The 23,690-nt window shown below is 41.0% G+C and overlaps 1 protein-coding gene across 1 annotated transcript in view; it reads right to left on the bottom strand.

The window, feature by feature from the left end:
• sema3fb (sema domain, immunoglobulin domain (Ig), short basic domain, secreted, (semaphorin) 3Fb) overlaps positions 1-23,690 on the bottom strand; it is a 322,410-nt gene that overhangs the window by 66,772 nt on the left and 231,948 nt on the right. The window contains exons 7-9 of the mRNA XM_072280824.1: positions 22,287-22,406; positions 12,770-12,906; positions 11,949-12,063 (exon numbers count right to left, since the gene is read on the bottom strand). Of these exons, the coding sequence (XP_072136925.1) occupies positions 11,949-12,063; positions 12,770-12,906; positions 22,287-22,406 (372 nt within the window). The remainder of the gene's footprint in view (positions 1-11,948; positions 12,064-12,769; positions 12,907-22,286; positions 22,407-23,690) is intronic.

Genomic DNA, 23,690 nt, shown 5'->3' with positions numbered 1-23,690 from the left:
TGGGGGAGCAGAGGGATCTCGGGGTACATGTCCACAGATCCCTGAAAGTTGCCTCACAGGTGGATAGGGTAGTTAAGAAAGCTTATGGGGTGTTAGCTTTCATAAGTCGAGGGATAGAGTTTAAGAGTTGCAATGTAATGATTTAGCTCTATAAAACTCTGGTTAGGCCACACTTGGAGTATTGTGTCCAGTTCTGGTCACCTCACTATAGGAAGGATGTGGAAGCATTGGAAAGGGTACAGAGGAGATTTACCAGGATGCTGCCTGGTTTAGAAAGTATGCATTATGATCAGAGATTAAGGGAGCTAGGGTTTTACTCTTTGGAGAGAAGGAGGATGAGAGGAGACATGATAGAAGTGTACAAGATAATAAGAGGAATAGATAGAGTGGATAGCCAGCGCCTCTTTCCCAGGGCACCACTGCTCAATACAAGAGGACATGGCTTTAAGGTAAGGAGTGGGAAGTTCAAGGGGGATATTAGAGGAAGGTTTTTTACTCAGAGAGTGGTTGATGCGTGGAATGCACTGCCTGAGTCACTGGTGGAGGCAGATACATTAGTGAAGTTTAAGAGACTACTAGGCAGGTATATGGAGGAATCTAAGGTGGGGGCTTATATGGGAGGCAGGGTTTGAGGGACGGCACAACATTGTGGGCCGAAGGGCCTGTACTGTGCTGTACTGTTCTATGTTCTAATATTTTCTCATCCATTGCCATTGTATAGATTGTCACTAAGTCCTATTTTTTCATCATTCATTTCTATATGAATCTTGCCACATCAAGCACAATACTGGACTATAACATTCTGTAACAAAGTGTATTCTTAGTGATTACAATTTGAAGGCGCAAACACGAAGAATTCTGCAGATGCTGGAAATTCAAGCAACACACATCAAAGTTGCTGGTGAACACAGCAGGCCAGGCAGCATCTCTAGGAAGAGGTACAGTCGACGTTTCGGGCTGAGACCCTCTGTGAAGGTTTGACCTAGTAACAGCAGTTAATCCCTCGCTAACTATTGGTTTTGATTTGAACTCTAATCACAGAGGAATGAAATTCAGGCTTTGTTTAATGTTTTTCCTGATTCTGTTTTGTCTCTGTCATTGACAAAGCAATCAAATGAGGTGGAGGACAAAAATCTGCAGATTCGTTAATTTTTATCTGCATTTACAGTATGTACAAATTCTGATCCAAGCAGAACAATTCTTGGCAAAGCAGCATGCACTGACAAGGGCCCAATAACATATGACATACAGGCTTATTTTCCAGTAATAAATCAAGAACTCACCTTTGACACGATCAAATAACATGTGCAGACGCAATGTCTAAAGTAAGAAATCAAATTCTTCAGCTAGCCTCAAATTTGACGGGGATTAGTTCTTTTTCTGAATATCTGCTGTTTTTGTATTCCATTTGAGTTTAAACAGGACTTATTCCAAGTGTCTAAGCATGAAAATAGGAGAAACAGATCAGGCAGTTCCTCCTTAGTATGGTAGTTGGTACTTCTGTGTCCTCCCCGTGAAATGCATGGGTTTTCTACGGGTGCTCGGGTTTCCTCTCATCTTCCAACATTATTGGTTAGCAGGTTAATTGGTCACATGGGTATAATTGGGGTGCGGGCTCATTTGGCTGGCAGGGCCTGTTACCAAGCTGCCAGTGAAAAGACAGAAGATCTTATGACGTGAAGGAAATTTTGTATTCTCGGAGAGCTTATTTTCTTTAACACATCAGGTTTGTGGTGATGGGGTTGACTTGGCAGCTATCCTACCTCACAGTCAGGAAGAACAAACATCATCAACTGCAATGTCGCTGGTCACTGCCGGTCTCCATAGCAGGCAGGTAGGACCAGAAAGACCTGCATTTACATAGCACCTTTGACAACCTCAGGATCTCACAGAAGTCCAGTGGAAGGACATTTGCTGCTGTTGTGATGTCCATAATGGGGACAGTCTTGCCTTTGTAGATCCCAGCATTGTGAAATTGGCTAGATTTGAAGGATTAATATTGACTAAGACACCCCTACCACCCATCTCCATAACCTGTTCAGAGTTTTGAAAATATCATGAAGGTACAAGAACAGAAGGTGATGATAGCCACATCTGTGATATATGAGCATAATTTTTTTTTGCAAACTGTGGATTAATTTAGTTTTAAAACCAGCACCTCCTTATGTGCCTGCTAAAACTGAATGCCGATGGAAGTGTTGAGATGTGGGGTTGCTTCAATTTTCAACATGCAGCACCCATTCATTCCAGTGCAATAGAAAGGACAGGCTCAACATTCATGCTGCCTGATGTTGGAATGAGGGAGCTTCAACAATGCCCACTGCGAAGTAATGCCATTAGCACTGAAAGTTTGGATAGAACTGTTAGTGGTTTGCTTTTGAGGCAGGCTGCAATAAATCTCCAATACATGGCTGCTACATCTTGCACTGCATAACGATTTTTATTTTTGTTTTATTTTTTATTTAAACATAGAGCACGGAATAGGACTTTCAGTCCTTTGAGAAGCCCAGTAACCCCCAATTTTAACGCAAGCCTAATCATGTGACAATTTATAATGACAAATTAACGTACTAACCAGTACACCTTTGGACTTTGGCAGCAAACCAGAGGACCCAGACAAAACTCATACATTCCATGTTGAGGATGTACTAACTCCTTAAAGATGATTTTCGAACTGAACTCCAAATCCTGACATCTTGAACTGTAACAGCGTCATGCTAATTACCTCCCTACTGTGTCACCTAATTGCAAAGACACATTTATTTTAGAATCAGGCTGCTGTTTATGGACTACAATTTAGTGTTTAACACAATCATTCCTACAGTTCTAATCAAAAAGCTCCAAGACCTGAGCCTCTGTACCTCCCTCAACAACTGGATTCTTGACTTTCTTAACGGAAGACTGCGGATCAGAAATAACACCTCCACCTCACTGATAATCAACATGACACACCTCGAGGTTGTGTGCTTAGCCCACTGCTTGACTCCCTCTACACCCATGACTGTGCGGCTAGGTACAGCTCAAATACCATCTATAAACTTGCTGATGACACCACTATTGATGGCAGAATCTCAGATGGTGATGAGAGGACATACAGGAGCAAGATATATCAGCTAGTTGAGTGGTGTTGCAGCAACTTTGTACTTGGTCAGTAAGATCAAAGATTGATTGTGGGCTTCAGGAAGGGCAAGCTGAGGGAACACACATCAGTCCTCACTGATGGATCAGAAGTGGAAAGGGTGGGCAATTTCAAGATCCTGGGTGTCAACATCTCTGAGGATCTATCCTGGGCTCCGCATATCAAAGCAATTACAAAGAAGGCATATCAGTAGCTATATTTCATTTGGAGTTTGAGGAGATTTGGCACGTCACCAAAGATGCTCGCAAATTTCTACAGATGTACTGTGGAGAGCATTCTAACTGGCTGTATCACTGTCTGGTGTGGAGGGCCCACTACACAGGATCAAAAAAGTTGTGAACTCAGACAGCTCCATCATGGGTACTAGCAACTCCCCCCCACTCCCCAGCATCCAGGACATCTTCAAGGAGCGATGCCTCAATAAGGTGATATCCATCACTAAGGACCCATTACCAAGGACATGTCCTCTTCTCATTGCTACCAACAGGGAGGAGGTACAGGAGCCTGAAGACACATACTCAATGATTCAGGAAGAGCTTCTTCCCCTCCGCCATCTGATTTCTGAATGGGCATTGAACCCACGAATACTACCCCACTACTTTTTTAAAATCTCTTTTTGCAGCAGAATTTGACACCCAGCACCCTATGCTAACACACCATGTCCAATATAACTTTAAATCAAGAGAGCCTAAGAGTCAAGCAGTACCGAAACAGGCCCTTTGGCCCATCACATCTATGCTGACCATCATGCCTATCTATACCAATTCCATATCCCTCTAAGTTCCTGTCAAGATGTATCTTCAATTCTGTTATTGTTCTTGCCTCCATCATCTCCTCTGGCAGTTCATTCTAGGGTGCAAAGTATTCTCATTCGGTACCACATAGGTATCAGTTTGGGGTATTTGAAGAATTCAACACCTTGAGAGTTTCTGACAAATCTGTGCTTGTCTTTAAAGTTTCATATAAAGTGTTGGTTTGATTCACTATTAGTGCGGATCTTATGTTGCATTAGGATGCATCTGTGGCTGCCAAAATAGGGTATTTCTTTGTCCCCCATTACTAACTCTCCAGCATCATTTTCCAGGTGTTTGATATCCACTCTTGCCTCTCTTTTATTCTTTATATATCTGAAAAATATTTTTGTATTGATTTTGATTTTCTTACCTTCATATTTCATGTTTTCTATCCTTATGGCTTTTTTTAGATGCTTTCTGTTGGGTTTTGAAAACTTCCCAATCCTCTAACTTCCCATTATTTTTTGCTATACGTATTATATGTGCTCCTTTTTTCCTTTTATGCTGTCTTTGACTTCCCCTGTCAGCCACAGTTACCTCATGATGGAAAGCTTTGAAACAGGCCTTTCAGCACACTATGTTAATGCAGACTATCAGTACCCATCTCTCTTAATCCCATTACTCAGATCCTGAATGGCAACAATTTCTTTCCTCCCATAGATGGTGCTCAACCAGCTAAGTTCCTCTAGCGCTTTGTGTGTTGCCTTTTATGAACTGGCAGTTCATCAGCTCCCCTCGACATTTATCTATTTATTTAGAGGACCCCTTGTAGCCCTTTGAGCTGTGCTGCATAACCACCCACTGACTTAACCCTGGTCTAATCATGGGACAATTTACAATGACCAATTAACCTACTAACTGGTCCACCTTTGGACTGTGGGTGGAACCACGTGTGTACATGGGAAGGATTGCACGAACTTGCATACAGAGGATATCGGAACTGAATTCCGAACTCTGACACCCTGTGTTGTAATCGCATCACACAGACTGCTAAGCTACTGTAGTGCTTTTGTCAGCCACAATTAAATGTTATGAGAGCATCTGCCTCTGCTATTTCCTCAGCTATGCACTCCAGATTCCAACCACTCTCTGGATAAAAGTATTCCTCCTCAAATCCCCATAGCTACGCCATCTTGTTTTGGATATGTCTACTTTGCAGAAATGTTTCCTACTATCTATGCCCCTCATAATTCTGTGTACCTCTATCACAATCCCACTCAGAACTCCTGCCCAAAGGCAAAGAAACACATTTAATTCAGCAGCAAACAGTCTGCTGGCAGCATTCAGCGTATCAAGCAGAATCTGTGAGTGGAAAGGAATTGTGGACGTTCGGGGTCAAAACTCTGCACCAGAGGACTCAAAACATTTGTGGTTGGTTTAGGTCTGCGGACAGTGGTGAGGGAAGACAAGAGGAAAGTGTCTCAAGAGGGTGGGGTATGCATGGAATGAGCTGCCAGTGGATGTGGTGAATGCAGGTTCAATTGCAACACTTAAGGGAAGTTTTGATAGAAACATGGATGGGAGGGACATGGAGGGATATGGCCTGAGTACAGGTAGGTGCTACCAGGCAGAAGACCAGTTCAGCATGGACTAGATAGCTGAAAGGCGTGCTTCTGTGGTATGGTACTCTGTGACTCTATGTCAATAATTTGACAGATAAGTACTAGCACCTTTTGAATACATCCTGTAGAACTGAAGGACAAGCAGATTTGACAGGACTGAAACCAAAAAGAACAAAAAATAGATTTGGCCTGAGCCAGCCAACACCCAAGGACTTTTGTGACCCATTAATTACCAGCATCTCAATTCTCATAGATAATAGCAGTAATTGGTGACACATTACAAAATCTATACATTTGGTTTTATTAATGCCTGCAACAGAAAGTTAATCTTGCATAGCAAATGTGGTTCCAATATTTAAATAAATTACAATTTTTACACTACTGTGGCGCTTAAGAGAATAAAGAGCATCTGGGAACACTATTTTGGTAAAATGCATATTTTCCTCTTAGTATTGCCATGTGTGTATTTTGCTTAGTTGGAAGTGTATGAAGTAAATTTAGGATAATCTCTTCTGGCCACTGAAATTCACAGCAAAATATTCCAATCCCTGCAATTTAATAAATAAATCTGAATATGAATCTGAATCAGAATCTTTGTTAGTCACTGGGATTAAGATTAGCTTTATTTATCACATGTACATCGAAACACACAGAGAAATGCATCATTTACACCAACAACCAACACAGTTCGAGGATGTGTAGGGAACAGCCCACATATGTCGCCATACATAGCACGCGCACAATTTACTAACTGTAACCAATATGTGTGAGGAAACCAGAGTACCTGGTGGAAATCCACGTGGTGACGGGGAAATTGTACAAATTTCTTACAGACGGCAGAGGAAGTTTAACACTGATTACTGGTACTGTAAAGCATTGTACTAGCTTCTAAGCAACTATGCCACCTTCTCTGCTAATGTGTTGTCTACTACTCCATCATACCATCCTGCTGCAGTCATTTTGGTTCAAGAGATTTGGTACCACCATTTCGATGCCAATTCCAACAGGAATTGAATTTCTATAAAGGAGACCAAGACAAGTTTATGTTTTGTACTAGAATCCACCAGGAATTTAGTGTCTGGATTTTAATCCAGTGGAATATTCAGACTTTGTGCTGGACAGGAGCTTATGTTCTGTCACAAACACAAGAAAAGCTGCAGATGCTGGAAATCCAGAACAACACACAAAATACTGGAGGAACTCAACAGGTCAGGCAGCATCTATGGAAATGAATAAACAGTCAAAAGATCCTTCATCAGGACTGAAAAAAAGTTCGAGAAGTCAGGGTTAAAAGGAGGGGGGAAGATTCCAATAGAGTTTCTATAATGGGTTTGATATTTTTATGGGATTGCAAAAAAACATTCTGCGTTACACACACTGGAGGAACTCAGCAGGCCAGGCAGCATCTATGGAAAAAAGTACAATCATCATTTTGGGCCAAAACCCTTTGGTAGGACTGGAGAAAAAAAAAGCTGAGCAGCTGGGATTACAGAGGGGGAGCAGTGGGAGAGGGTTTCACTGAACTCCGGTCAAAGGGAAGATTTAAAAAGGGAAGGCGGACACCCCTGCTAAAACCTGGAGGAAAACACACAGAGGATGCAGAGGGGGATCACAAAGGCGAGGAAAGAGGACCGGGTCGAGACAACAGAGACTCATGGAGAAGAGGAGTTCAGTGGGTAATAAAATGGATGAGTTGATGGCGCTAGCCAGGAGTCAGAAAACATTTCGGGAGTGCAGTGTTATGTGTTCTACTGAAACAGGGCTGCACGAGGACACACCCGACCAAAACTTTTCCATGGAGGGCTTCCAGACCGTTCGGGTTGACCGGAAGTGCACTGAGAGCGGTAAGCGTAAAGAAGTTGGGGGCTTGTTGTTCTGGTTAACAACGGATGGTGCAATCCGGGTCATATTACGATCGAGGAACGTGTTTGTAGACCGGATATTGAACTTTTTGCTGTTGGACTCCGGCCATATTCCACCGAGATACAACACTGGGCGTCATGGGAGGTTGTTCCTGCTTGTGGCCATCGAACTTTGCAGCTCCTCCCGTGGAGGGTCAGACACCCTGAGCCAATAGGCTGGTCCTGGACTTATTTCCATCTGGCATAGTTTGCATATTGTTGTTTGATTGTTTGTGGTTTTTGTATTGCTATATATATGCTCTATTCTTGGTTGGTGCAGCTGTAATGAAACCCAATTTCCCTCGGGATCAATAAAGTACATCTATCTATCTATCTAAACTTCTTCAGGGTAGGCATCCCTGGAAGAGACTTCACAGAGTAGTAATCAAATCACAAACAAGAGAAAATCTGCAGATGCTAGAAATCCGAGCAACACACACAAAATGCTGGAGGAACTCTACAGGTCAGGTAGCATATATGGAAAAAATACAGTCGATGTTGGCTTTGCCTTCCTTTGATAAGATTCCTTTTATAAGATGGTGCTGGAAGATCACAGTGAGTAACTCTACAACTCATGTTCTCAATATTATTTATCTATAATTATAATTTCATTATTTTTGTATTTCTACAATTTGTCTTAATTTGCACATTCATTGCTTGTCCATCTTTGTTGTGTGCAGTTTTTCATTGATCCCATTGTGTTTTTTTGTATCTACTGTGAACGTCTGGAGGAAAAGATTCTCACGGTTGTAGATGGTGACATATATGTACTTTAATAATAAATTTACTTCGAATTTTGAATCCCAATGTATATATCTCTTGTTTATTCTGTAACCCCAGTGATTATATTCTATACAAACCAGGAAAATTGAAGAGTGTGCAGGGATCACAGTGGGGTTTACACTAGATTGTGAGGCTTCCTGCAATGGACTATCTATCTCTGTTCTTCCTGACTTGGAAATCTCCACAATCAAGACCAGGAGGTGGAAAATCAGAGTGATAATGCGCACCCTACGTTCCATTAGGTTTCTACGCTACAGCACGCTCAGAAGTTTAATGTTATCACAAACAAGAGATAATCCGCAGATGCTGGAAATCTGAGCAACACACAAAAGATGCTGGAGGAACTCAGCAGCCAGGCAGCATCAAAGCAGAAAAGAAAAGGGTCCTGCTGAAGAGTTTTGGCCTGAAACGTCGACGGTACACTTTTCCATAGATGCTGCCTGGCCTGTTGAGTTCCTTCAGCATTTTGTGTTTGTTGCTAAGTTAAATATTATCATCAGTTTTATGGATAATAACAGCAGAGAGAAAGCAAGATTGCAAATATGCTTCTATTCATTTATTTACAGATACATCGCAGAACAGACCATTCTGATCCATTGGGCTGCACCACCCAGCAACCTATCTTTTTAACCCTAACCTAATCGCGGGACAATTTACAATGAACAATTAACCTACTAACTAGTACGTCTTTGGAATGTGGGAGGAAACCAGAGCACTTGGAGAAAACACATGGTTTACAGGAAGAATGTGCAAACTCCTCACTGGGATTGATCTTAGAATTCTGGATTGGTCCAAACTTTAATAGTGTTGTGCTAACTGCTACACTGCTATGGTGCTCTATTTAGATGATACTTTACTTACTCCGTTGAGTGCCTCAACTTAATTCTTGATAAAGTATGAATTGTCTTTTCTGCTTAAGTAAATTGGTTTGGCTCAGCATTACAGGCCGAAGGGCCTGTTCCTGTGCTATACTGGTTTATGTTTTATGTAAGGATTGCATAGGGAAAACAACTTTAGCCACTTATCATTAAAAATTTCCTTTACCAATACAAAGCAATCTCTAGACAATCATGTGACCTTAAGCAGAGTGGTACCTGTTGCTTATCAAGACTTGGAGGTCTTTTAATTCCTCTACAAGTTTTCAGTGGCTTAGATGGCCCAGCCAGTGAGAAGGTTGAGCAGGGGATGGGTGCTACACAGGGCTGGTTGGGATGGCAGAAATGGGCCTGTCTAAACAGTGAGACTGAGAGCTGTAGACAAACATAGTACAGCTGACCCACTCGCACTACAAAAATAAAATCGAATACTTCCTGTCAACATGACAGCTAATGAGATCCTTCATTAGGGGTATTCTGGTTACCAAACGGAAGACGAACATGCAGTCACTGAGAGCTATCAGGAGGCCCCTCTGAGCAGTATCATCACAAAGCCCAACATATGCATCACTCCTCGACACCTCAGTGGTTGGCACAAGGCCCAGACAGACTAATGGTTTTCTCTTTAACAAGCAAGCTGTCAATGGCATCCGGTCACTAACTAATCCTCAGGGTAACACAATGTAGTTTTCTAAGGAGAAATTAAAAGTGGATGGCTGATTTTGTGGAAGTAAGTTGTTGAGTTCGGCTGCCCGTAAATCATCAACTGTTTTTAAATGCTTTGCTCTTAGATTTATTAAAAGGTTTTAGTGTTCCTTAGGGGGTGGGGTGGGGGAAGGGGAATCTTTTGATACTTGCCAGGAGGTCACGATGATTCCTGTTCCTTTCTTTGTAATGAGTAGCAACTTCTTTCTTTCCCGCCCACTGACATTTTGATGCCATTAATTGTGTTGATTTGCAGATGGTTCGGAACCTGTACCACTCTGTAACGCTTTTCTCAACTTCCCCCAGTTACAGGAAACTGACCCGTGCAGCTTAATTTATTTATCTCCTGTTTCCAAGTGGCTTGTCACGCTCCAGGAGGAGATTTTGTTAACCTCTATTCTAGTTAGTTTCACATACCTAACAGAATATAAAACCATTTACACTGCTATTTCAATGATCTTCAATGGCCCAAAGTATTTTGCTTCCAATCAAGAACTTGTGGACTCTTGTCAGTTTTGTGATATAGGAAATGTGGCAATGGATTAATAAGGTATGGCAATGATAGGATAATCTGCTTGCAATAATGATAGTTTCGGGTTAACTGCAGTGTTGTGCATTCTTACTGTCCTTTAGAAGGTGGACAAGCCCTGGCTTAATAACTCCTCCAGAGGAGAGGATGCCTGACAGTGTGACATTCCCGGGATATTGCAGTGCTCAGGCAGCCTAAATTTCCTTATCTAAAGCCACAAATTCAGCCTTGAGTGAACTTCTGCAGTGGAGGACATTAGCTATAGCATCAGGGTAACAGTGTTGGTCAGTGCCCGTACTAAATCACGCCACCTTGTTGGATTATTATCCCCATTTCATCTAAACAGCACAGTCATATTTGTGAACACCTTTCAGAGAATAGCAAGTCTCTGTAGACTGGCAATGTGCCTGCCAGTGACAACATTTGGCACTACAACCCAATGTCCTGATTGCTTCAGTGCTGTAATGCTCCACTCTATGGCTCCAAGTCTTGTTACTCTTAAACTTCTGGTGAGGCATATTAAAAAGAGACCATATTCTTTAACACGGTCCAGCTGAGTTATGAATTTCAAAAGCAAGTGATCAAATCCAGATATGAAACAGAAGCATAGCAATGTGAAATGTGCCACAGGCCCTCACTGTAAATCTACAATCTCAGTTTATTGGCATTCAACTATATATGTGTATACCACCAAACGAAACCACATTCCTCAGGACCAAGGTGCATAACACAGTGCAGATCATTCACACACATAACACATAAAGTAATATTAGCACAAGTAAATTAATGAATAATAAGGTGCATTTACAAGTTGTAAAGTAAACAGCATAACACTAGTAGTGCTTCATACGTGATGAGACAGTATGAAGAGATTTAATAGTGGTGACGGGGAGTTCAGTCTTACAACCTGGGCCTGGGGCAGGAAGCTGCTTCCCATTGTCCTAATGCTGCGGTACCTCCTGACTGATGGTGGGGGTGGGGGTCAAAGAAATGACTGGATGGTTGGGTGGGAACATAGACAATTCTAAGGGCTCTGCCTACGCAGCACTCCTGAATAATATCTCAAATTTACTTGTAGTTTAATCACATACTAATAGATTCCCCAAACTTGAGAGTGGATGGTTTTAACACAAGAGTGCTTTCACTGGTCCATATATGTTTGATCTTTCAGGGAATCTTCACTAGAGCATAAAAACAGTTGCTTTGGCCCATCTTGTCTATCCCAGTCTGGTTTTCTGTCTAGGCCTTTCAACCTGAACCCAGACTATACCCTCCATACTACACTCATCCATGTACCTGGCCAATCTTCTCTTAAATATTATAATTGAACCCACACCGACCACTTCCATTGGCAGCTCGTTCCACATTCGCACCACCATCTGAGTGCTAATAAATCAGCCATGAAGGAATGGTGGAGCAGACTCGATGGGCCAAATTCTGCTCCTGTGTCTTAAGGCCTTGGTGATCTGAAGGGCCTCTGTACTATATAACTTGATAATGATGAATCCTAATCCAGTGTCTGTTTGCAAATCCCCTTTCTGCCACTAGATGCTGCTGCAACAAGAGCACTAATGGCATCTTCCATTTCTGCTGCACCTTTAACCCAATAAAGTGAACCATGATGCTTGTTCATCTGTGACTGGTAATTTGCAACACTTACGCAGTTCATCAAAGTGTGTTTCAATTCCATCGGGTCCTGGGACTGAGCAGATGAGTCGAGCTTTGAGGAACGTGCTCCATTTATTGACAAGGCAGCAGTGACCCCCGTCATCGTTCTGTAAGAGAAATAGATTTAGGTGGCACAAATCTAATGAGTTTAATTTTTACTGTCCACATGGTGACTGTTTAGAATGGCAATGGACTTCCTGAATAATCATAGCAATCATTCTTTATTTCCTACTATGAGACCCATGCTTAAGATCATAAGAAATAAGAGCAGAATTAGGCTATTCGGCCCATCAAATCTGCTGCCATTCCATCATGGCTGATTTATTAAACCCCCTCAACACCATTCTCTGCCTTCTTGCTGTATCCTTTGACACTCTGACTAATCAAGATCCTATTGACCTCCACTTCAAATATACCCAATGACTTGGCCTTCACAGACATCTGTGGTAATGAATTCCACAGATTCACCACCCTCTGGCTAAAGAAATTCTTCCTCCTCTATGTTCTAAATGGTCATCTCCCTATTCTGAGACTGTGCCATCTGGTCCTAGACTCCCTCACTATACTCTCCACATCCACTCCATTATTACTTTCAATATTTGATAGGTTTTAGCGAGATCCTCCCTCAGTCTTCTAAATTTAACTTAACTCAATCAGTACATTTTTGCAATCTGTATCAGTAAAAGAACAAATAAAATGGGTTTATAGAAATAGCTTTGGTTTTATCTGGGAATAATCTGTTTGCATTTTGACACTGTTTTCACTCTTTCTGTGGTTGCTCACAATTTTGCGGAGTTTCAACTGCACACGTACCAGGCAGATCCTTCCTATCCGTGAATGGATCGCTGAACTCCCAGAGTCACTTGACTTCTCCCGGAAGAAGAAGTAGAGTTTATCGTCATTTCTCTCGCCACTGTCTGGGATCAACTGGGCATGAATAAACGTTGGATCTGAAGCGGGTAGAAGATGGAGGCACACAATGAATATTCATTCACAAATATCTTGCACTTCAGAGTACCCTGCCCTCTAGTCATCAACTGTGGCTCAACGGGTAGTGAGCTTTGTAGACAAGTGGTTTGCTGGCATCTACTGTCGATATTCACTTCTGAGCCATAACCACCTGTGATCAGTAGAAGTGACTGAACTGACTCTCAGGTGAAGACTGAATGTCTTTAGAAAGAGATGGGAGGTGTGTGCGGTGAAGTGAAGTTGTAGATAAAAATAAAGAAATTGAAGGAATTTTCAGTAATTTCAAACCTGAAAGCTTCCAGTTATTTGGTCAATTCTCTTAAATCACAAATCTAATGGGAAGCGGGGAGAGAGAAAATGAAATGGGGGCAAGATTCAGAGGAAGGAAATCAATGAAGAAAAAAAGTATGGACAAAAATTACATTAATAGAGTAATGGGATTTAGACAGGAATACCCAGAAAAATGAACGTAGAGTGGAATGAAGGGGAGAATGGGCAGGCAGAAATATAAAACTGTAAGAAAGAGAAGGACTGGAGTGGGACAAAGAGAGAGACGGGTAACGATGCAGGCTGAATGATAGACCAAGTTAGAAACTCAAGAGAACATATTCCCTGTCTGACGCATCTGACAGCAGTGACCCTCCCTACTCATTAATGTGTCTACTCTGCATGTTGAGGTTCTGTAGGGAACCTGGTTGAGACTCACTAGATAATTAGCCTCTAGTGTGTTTAACAAACGTGGAGGAGGTAGGAGAGAAGCTGCTGTTCTGCATGAGACTCTTAGAGTCCCAACCTGGGGAAGAATTTGGTACCTGGATTACATTCTCAGAAGAAACGTTTGTGGGGATTTACAGCTGAGGAATTTGCTTTTCTTTCTGAAGAGTGGTTAGAAGAAGATGAAACATGAAGAGACCAACTCAAGGAATTATGACAAAGTTTTGGTTGGTAGGTGAAGATAGCCAGTGTGGCAGGGGAACAGATCTAGTATCAGCCATTGCTGCTACTACACCTTCTGGCAAAGTATTCATAAATCCCTTTGTAATTGTTACTAGAGTGGTTCTTTCAATCACTCAAGGGCTGTGGCCTGACTGGTGTTTATTACCCATGAGATGATGATTTTGCTAGGTCACTTCAGAGGGCAGTTAAGAGTCAACTATGCAGGTCTAGATTCACACGTAGGGCCTGACTAAGCTAGGATGACAGATTTCCGTCCTTAAGGGGAAGTGAACCAGACATTTCATTTTTTAAAAATATAGATGCCATTACCACTCCAGGTCTTTTAGATGGCATTTTGTTTTCTGCCTTACTGGATTGATTTGTTGTGCAGGGACTTAAACCTCTCTCTCAGTAATTTGTGACTTTGTATAATTACAGTAATGACTATTTTGTAAAGATGAATATTAGCTTTATTTGTCACTAGTGCATTGAAATATTGAAACATACAATGAAAAGTGTCTTTTGCATAAGACCAATACAGTCCGAGGATGTGCTGAGAGCAGCCCACAAGTACTGCCATGCTTCTGGCGTCACAGCTTACTAACCATAACCTGTATGCCTTTGGCATATGGGAGGAAACCAGCACAGTCATGGGGAGAATATACAAAATCCTTACAGACAGTGGTGAGAATTGAACCTGGGTCACTGGCGCAGTAAAGCGTTATGCTAACAGCTATGCTACCATACCACCCCTTTAATGGTCAAAATCTGTTACTTTATTCTGGTCATATATACTCCACATAAAATTTGAATATGTATAGAACTGTGCAAAAACCTTAGGCATTCTAGCTATATATGTCTAAGACTTTTTATATTAAAATACGTATGATCACCTCTTGCTTGTAACAGTAGATAAAATTGAAGTAACTAAGATTGATTTTCTAATTCTTTCCTCAACTTAAATCATTTCTGATATAAGGGTCCTTGAAAAGTTAGTTGGGAACACCTAAACCAGAGAATACCAGCCTAATGTTGATATGATGTATTTTTATTTCATTACAGGAACTGTTTACTTCTGTTTACAGCAACTGATACTTGAAATCTTTTCACTTTTAACCAGTAACAATACATAACTCAGTAATCTTGACATGACTTTAAATTGACACAAGCAACCCTAGAACTGTGCCTATTTACACAGCTGCGCAAGGCTGGTATATTGTGCCAGTTATTTCCTGCTGTTGGACTTCATTTCGATCTTTATAACATTTTGCATGTAAAGGTTCCTGGAGCTGATGCTGGGAGTAATTTTAAGCTCCCTGTCTACCAACTCCACCATACCTCTCCATCATGGCAGCAAAAGTTGGACAAGATGTCAGTCAAGTCAGTCTTTCCTCTAACAGAGTGAGGTTTAAATTATCCCTTAGGCTCCTACAAAGGTCAAGAAAATCTACAGAGCGTTTGGCCGTACTTAATAATAACTTTATTTAGAGATCTTTTTTCATACAGCTGGATGTAGTTCAAGGTGCTTTACTTGGATAAAAGTACAAACATGAAAATAAAAGACAAAAAGATGTTGGTTAAAAGCAATGTTAAGTAAAAACGTTTGTAAATCGGTTTTGAGCTGGCATTTATAAGCGTAAACTGAGTCTGCATCACTTATAGTTTAAGGTATTGAATTCCACAGTTTAAGAGCGTAGTTCAAAAAAGCTGACCTGCCAATTATCTTTTGAGGAAGATCGTTTAAATTTAAGAGACTGGCTGAAGATGACCTGGGAGCTCAAGCAGGATTATAAAATGAAAACTATTCTGTGATGTATTCTGGTCCTAGACCATTAGAAGCTTTAAAAATAAGTAAGAGAACTTTAATTATAAAAGCTACAGGAAACCAATGCAGAGTAGCTAGCATAGGAATGATAAAGACCTATGTCCCACACTCACAATATGCATTTAATAATTCCAGATTGCCTTTGGCTTCTCTAATTATTCCAGAGGATTATTGCAGGAATTAATTACTTTGTGCTTGATTAAGTGTTTCCTGATGTAAATCCTTATCTGCCTTTTTATCACTTGGTACCAGCTGCAGGCATTGGTCATGGTTCAGTATAACTCAAGATTGACCTCGGCCACTCCTTAATTGTGGCAAGGGTGATGAAGTGTGCTGGTTTGCTTGGCAACTACCCTTACTCTAGAGGAGAGACGGCTCATACCACTGGTTTAACATTCAACTAGCAAAAGGGGATATTATCCCAATAGTTTTCACAAGGTTCTCTCCTTTCATGACGTACACACAGTCCAAACACACTAAATGAACTCAGCTTCTTGTTTGACTTTCTTCAAGCAATTTAAATTGGCTTCAGGCTTCCCAATGCCCTACTCTGGGATAATGGATAATGTGAAGAAAAAGAATTTCAGGATGTATATTGTATACATTTCTCTGACATTAAATGTACCATTGAAACCTTGGAAACATATGGTTCAGAACAAACACTGTGATGTTGAAAAGGCAGTGATCTGGGAATGCTAGTGATGTAGAATAAGCAGAGATTTGGGATAGTTTGTATTGAAGGAAAGGGATCAAACTAAATATTAGCCAATTCTGAATTACTGGACAAAATAGGGATTGAAACAAAAATTGACATTTAAATAACTTAGTGAGATATGTATAGCAATGTTACCAGGTGTTGAGTAGTACACAAAGTATTAAGAACATTATGCAAAATGTATCACTGTCTATTGCTCACTGTTGTATAATAACCATAAATAATGTATTATTTCTTTAAATCCATCTAGCTGCTGCCCCAGAGAATTCATAAGTCTGTAAGACATACCAGCAAACTTTAGCCATTTGGCCCTTTAAGTCTGCTCTGCTATTTCATCATGGCATATATAATCCTTTTCAATCCCATTTTCCTGCCTTCTCCTGTAACCTCTGACATCTTGACTAATCAAGAACCTATCAACCTCTGCTTTAGATATACTGAATGACTTGGTCTCCACAGCCATCTGTGGCAATGAATTCCACAGACTCACTGCTCTATGGCTAAAGAAATTCCTCCTCATCTCTGTTCTAAATGGATGTCCCTCTATTCTGAGGCTATGCCCTCTGGTCCTAGACTTCCCCACTACAAGAAATATCCTCTCTACATCCACTTGATCTAGGCCTTTAAGTATTCAGTAGGTTTCGATGAGATCACCCCTCATTCTAAATTTGTGCAAGTACAGGCCCAGAGCCATCAAATTCTCCTCATAAGTTAATCCTTTCCAGTGCAAATTTATTGAAGTGCATTGTTTACCATGACCAACTTGAAAATAGAGTCAACTGAAATGGACTTTGATATAATCTAATAAATTTATTATAAGGTTATATCAAAGACCATTTTAGTTGACTCTTTGGCAGTTGTGTTTGTGTGTATGTATTCAACGTACTACATAGAGCAGAACAGGATTTAGCGTTACTTGATATACAGCTATTTCTTATATAAGTTCTGTTGGGTGCAGTCTTTCATTGATTCTATTGTGTTCCTTGTACTTACTGTGAATGCCCGCAAGAAAATGCATCTCAGAGTTGCACATGGTGACATACATGTACTTTGATAATAAATTTACTTTGAACTTTCAATGTGCAGTTCCCTATTCAGCTAGGTGAGGGTTACCTTAAAATCTGAGCTCATTTGTGTTTAAAACATTGGCCAATCTCCAGTTGACTCTCAGTTTTCTTTGTGAATGTCAAGCATTTCCAGATTTCCCTTTGCCTTCTGTAAACGTGACCCTTTCCTGCTTATTCTGCATGCATGGAAACAAGTGGAAGGTGGGGTTTTGTTCACTGTGAGAGGCAATGTAATCATACCCTGTACAGGGTGAGTGACAGGGGTAACACCTTTTCCGCAGCTCATACCCTGGAAACAAGCTTCCTGCCCTGAAAGACTGATAACATTTCTATGCATGTTACTGTAAGGGAGTAATAATCAGCCATTATTTCACAAAGAAAGAAAGACTGATTTGTCCAGTCATCATGTTCAGCCTGGGGTAACAACCATCTCCACAACTGGGATGTGAAATTAGTTCATTTAGTTGTTTTTAGTGTGGTTTATAGAAGTGGCATGTCTTATCTTGCCAGTGCAAGCACTTTTAGATGACGTGTAGGCTTTTGGCTACAGATAGCAGACTTCATGTAGTTACAGTTCAATAGCTCATCCTTATCTGCAGTTTACTGGTGATATCTCAATGGAAAACCTACAAAAAGTATTGGATACAGCCCAGTCCATCACATGTAAAGCCCTTCTCACCACTGAGCACATCCACAGAAAGTACTTTTGTAGGAAAGCAGCATCCATCATCAAGGACCCCACCACACAGATCATGCTCTCTTCTCACTGCTGTCATCAGGAGAAAGGTACAGGAGCCTCAAGACTCACACCACCAGGTTCAAGAACAGTTGTTACCCCTCAACCATCAGCGTCTTTAACCAGAGGGGATAACCTTACTCAACTTCACTTGCCCCATCACTGAAATGTTCCCACAAACTATGGACTTTCTTTCAAATACTCTTCATCTCATGTTCTCGATATTTATTGATTATTTGTTTATTTATTTTTTCTTCTTGCATTTGCAGTTTTGTTGTCTTTTTGCACACAAGTTAAATGCCCAAACTGGTGCAAATCTTAGGCATCCTAGCTATATGTATGTGCAAAAGACTTTTGCACAGTACTGTAAATAGTTACATATGTCTACTTTGATAATAAATTTATTTGAACTTTTGAAGTTTGAAGTGGAAATCTGTCACGGAGTTACCAAAACTCTGTCATGTAAGTCAAAGAGACTCATAAAACAAGCAAACCTTGCAAAGGAAGTAACAAGTTTTATTAGAAAATCCTGGAGTAACTCTGCAGGGCAGGCAGCACCTGTGTCCAAAGTAAGAGTTAATACTTAGATGGAGGCACAAGAGACTGCAGATACTGGAACCTGGAGTGACAAACAATCTGCTGGTGGAACTTGGCAGGGTGAGCTGCACCACAGAAGCTGTTCGACCCACTGAGTTTCTTGAACACATTGTCTGTTAACCCAGGCTCCAACATCTGCAGTCTCCTGTATTACTCAACTGCAAAATCTCTGTGTGCCAACTCTGAAGGTTTTCTCCCAGTCCTGAGGCAGGGTTTTGAACAGAAACAACAACAATTCCTTTCCTCTTGTAGATGCTGCTTGACCAACTGAGAGATTCATTGTTGCTCTTGTTATTTCAGATCTATGATCTTGAGGACTGACTATATTGATGAGGATCATTAACCTAAAGCTTTATTTCTTTTTCTCTATCCTTGTATTCTGCCTGAACTGTTGATCAACTCCAAGAGTTTTTGTTGTTATTTCAGATTTTCTGTATCTACAATTATTTCTTTTTTGAGAATTAGCACATTAATGCATAATATTTGGTAGGAAGAGAAATGGGGTCTTTGGGCAGTTCATCTCTCTCCTGGGAAACAGCAAGATTAGCCTTACTTGTCACATGTACATCAAAGAATATACTGTAGTGAAATGTGTTATTTGTGTTAATGACCAACACAGTCTGGGGATTACGCTGGTGCCAACACAGCATGCCCACAAGTCACTAACCCTGACTCTAATGTCTTTAGACTGGAACACCTGAAGGAAGCCCACACAGTCACAGGGAGGACATCCAAACTCCTTACAGACAGAGATTGGAATTGAACCCTAAGCAAGAGAAATTCTGCTGCCGCTGGAAATCCAAGCAATACACATAAAATGCTGGAGGAGCTCAGTAGGCCAGGCAGCATCTATGGAAAAGAGTAAACAATCTGAAGGGTCTTGGCCCGAAACGTCGACTGTTTACTCTTTTCCATAGATGCTGAGTTCCTGCAACATTTTGTGTATGGTGCTGGGTATTGAGCCCTGATCGGTGATCACTGGTGATGTAATGTGATTCTGCACAAGTCTATCAGCAAATAACCCTACGCTGGTGGACAAAATGGGAACTATATACACAGTAAGCATCCATTATCTGAAGAATAGTGGAACTATGCATATAAAAATTGCCTTTATCTCAGTTATGTCCATTATCCTTGGAACACAATCAGAATCAGGTTTAATATCACTGGCATATGTCATGAAATTTGTTAACTTTGCTGCAGCAGTATAATGCAATACATGATAATATGTGGAAAAATACATAAGTAAATCAATTACAGTAAGTATATATATATTATATATATATAATATATATATATACACACACACATATTAAACAGTTAAATTAAAATTAGTGCAAAAGCAGAAACAAGAAAAGTGAAGTTGTGTTCATGGGTTTAATGTCCATTTAGGAATCGGATGGCAGAGGGGAAGAAGCTATTCCTGAACCACTGAGTGTGTGCCTTCAGGCTTCTGTACATCCTACCTGACGGTAACAATGAGAAATGGGCATGCCCTGGGTGCTGGGGGTCCTTAATAATAGATGCCGCCTTTCTGAGACATTGCTCCCTGAAGATGACTTGGTTACTAAGGAGGCTAGTACCCAAGATGGAGCTGACTAATTTTACAACTTTCCACAGCTTCTTTTGATCCTGTGCAGTAGCCCCCCACCCATCCCATACCAGACAGTAATGCAGCCTATCAGAATGCTTTCCATGGTACATCCGTAGAAGCTTTTGAGTGTCTTAGGTGATGAAACACCCAGGAACTTCAAATTGCTCACTCTCTCCACTTCTGATCCCTCTGTGAGGATTGGTTTGTGATGCAATGAAACAACACCAATCCTTTTCTTTTCTGTCTATTTACTACTTTAATATGATTACGTATGGCATGATCTATCGAGGCTGCATACAAAACAAAACCTTTTCACTGCTTCCCCATATGTGTGACCATACTGGACCAATACAATAAAATGTGCAGAAAATATAACCCTTCTTTGGGGAATATATTGAGACAACACACTCAGTAAATAATCCTTCCCTTGGGTATACACTGGAATGACACACACAAAGAAATCCTTCCTTTGGGCATACATTAGAACAATGCACACAGTAAATGACTGTTTTCCTGGGATGAAATGCAATACCTAGAGATAGTAACCCTTTTACTGGTGATACAGTGTATGAATACCCACAGTAAATAACCCATCTACTGAGATTATGGTTCTAGAATGCATACAATAAATGACCTTCCTCTGGGGACACAGGGACATAATGCTCACAGTGAATGGTTATTACCCTGGAAATTCATTGCAACTCTAGGGAGACGATGGCATGGTAGTGTAGCAGTTAGCATGTTGCTTTGTGGTGCCAGGCGTGATCACCAATTGGGGTTCGATTCCCACCGCCGCCTGTATGGAATTTGTGCATCCTCCCCATGACCTCATGGGATTTGTCCAGTGCTCTGGTTTCCTCCCACATTCTAAAGATGTACAGTTAAAGGTAGTATGGTATGCTTTGTTGCTGACATTTGCAGGCTGACACAAACAATGCATTTCACTATATGTTTCAACGTACATATGACAAATAAAGCTAATCTTTATAAAGCCAATTTGAGATTGTTAGATAGGCATGTGCGAGTGAAGCATTAGATTGATCTTGGAGTAGGCTGAAATACTGTCACAACATTGTGGGCTGTAGGGCCTGAATTGTGCTGTACTGTTCTGCGTTCTATGTGATACGTTCTATGTTCTGTGTTCCATGTTCTGTGTGCTGCGTTCTGTGTTCTATACTCTGCTCTATGTTCTGCGTTCTGTGCTCTATACCCACAGTAAATAATCCATATCTCAGGTATAAGGTGCAATGATTATACAGTGACGAATACTTTGAGAATACAATGGAGCAAGATAACCCTCATCTGGCAAGCACAGTCTATTGTCGTCCACAGTAATTAGCTCTTCCCCTGTGGATACAATGGAAATACGAGGGGCGAGAGTTGGACTGCATGTGCATGTAATGAGAGCTGTATAACTCATAACTCATAACTACTTTAGGCCATGAACTTATCAATCACCCGTGCTGTGGACATTTTCTGGAGGTCCAAGATCCGTATGCTCCATGACAGCTGGACTAAGTGTGTAAATGTAGGAGGGAACTATGTTTAAAAGTAAATGTGCTAGGTTTTCTAAAATTGACTCCTTCTACCTTAGGTCACAAACTTATCAATCACCCCTTGTATGTGCAAAATTAATAATGCTTCCTGTCTGGAAATATGATGGTTGGTTAGATGATGTAAACTGCACAAAAAAACCTGTGGGGGAGTGTTTTTAAATCAGTTAGACTGCTCCAGTTTCTCTATCTCTGACATAATAATCTCAGTGATGATAGATGCTCAATATCCTCTCTGCACAACAACACACCCAATAGGTCTGGGGTGTTGGATCCTGCTTTCTTTTGTTATACTTCAGGTTCTGAGGACAACACTGTCAGATGTCTTGGCGACTCACCATTTAACCAACGGGAATTGTACTGGTCAGTCCTCATGGCTGTTTGCTGGCCCATTGTGCGAAAGATGGCTGCGTCCGTTCCCATGAAGTCAATGTAGACACCTGCGTAGAGCTCACCGTCTGCCAGGAAGCAAAAGAATATTAGACTGAGAGTGAGAAGGGGTGTATGACAGAGGAATTAAGGTGATAAAAGCACTGATGTAATCATAATGCTTCGTAAGGCATTGATCAAACTCATTCGGAGTATTGTGAACAGTTTCGCACCCCATATCGAAGAAAGGATGCGTTGGCATTGGTCCAGAGGAGAATGAAAGGGTTAATGTATAAGGAGCTTTTGATGGCTCTGAGCCTGTACTTGCTGGAGTTTAGAAGAATGAGGGGGGAATCTCATTGAACCCTATTGAATATTGAAGGACCTAGATGGAGTGGATGTGGAGCAGATGTTTCCAAAAGTGGGGAAGAGGACAAAAATAGGACCACAGGACACAGCCTCAGAATAGAAAGGCATCCATTTAGAACTGAGATGAGGAGAAATTTATTTAACAGGATGGTGGTGAATCAGTGGAATGCATTGCCACAGATGGCTGTGGAGGCCAAGAAATTGTGTATATTTAAAGCAGACGGTGATGAGTTCTTGATTAGTAAGGGCATTAAAGGTTACGGGGAGAAGTCAGGATAATGGGATCGAGAGGGAGAATAAATCATTCCAATGTGGAAGGACAGAGAAAACCCAATAGGTCCAATGGCCTAATTCTACTCCTATGTGTTAGGGAGATCTGGTGCAGTATGCCAACCACCATAATCCCTGCATACAAGCTGTAATGTTCAGTAAAATGATTTATGGAATAAGTGGCTGTGGATACAATTACAGTCAATTCTAAAGCAATCTGCTTAATAAGTACATAGTAAAGTGCAAAAATGAATAGTTCTTCAATCATCCTTTGTCTCTCTGATTGTGTGAAATAGATTGAAATAAACTACAGTCTGGTATCAAATTACTCTGCCTTCCAAGCACAACCACAATGACTTTGACACATATTTTTAGAGGAAACACTAGAGACTGGCTTATCACATCATACTTTTAACTCCGGAATTTGGGTTTTAACCATTCCTGAGCAGGTGGGGATCATGTCTGCTCCTTTTTAGCTGATTCAGAATGAAATTAACTTGGGCAGCTGGAACACAGTCAATACCTTCATCAGGTAGGTTTGCCGAGCAGAACAAATAATCTGCTGTGTCCTGCTGGACAATCCTGTCAAGGTGTCCTCGCTCAGACTGAGCTGAAACAAGCTGAGCCTGGGACTTGGGGGATATCCACTGAAGTCAAAGTTTGCTGAGAAAATCTATAATGATGTTGCTGGGACTATAGTTCTTGAGTTATCGTGGAAGATTGAATAAGTTCGG

The sequence above is a fragment of the Mobula birostris genome, chromosome 16 (assembly GCF_030028105.1).
Source record: "Mobula birostris isolate sMobBir1 chromosome 16, sMobBir1.hap1, whole genome shotgun sequence".
Lineage (NCBI taxonomy): Eukaryota > Metazoa > Chordata > Chondrichthyes > Myliobatiformes > Myliobatidae > Mobula > Mobula birostris.
Note: the sequence above shows the minus strand (reverse complement) of the source record. Positions and strands in the feature narration are given on the sequence as shown.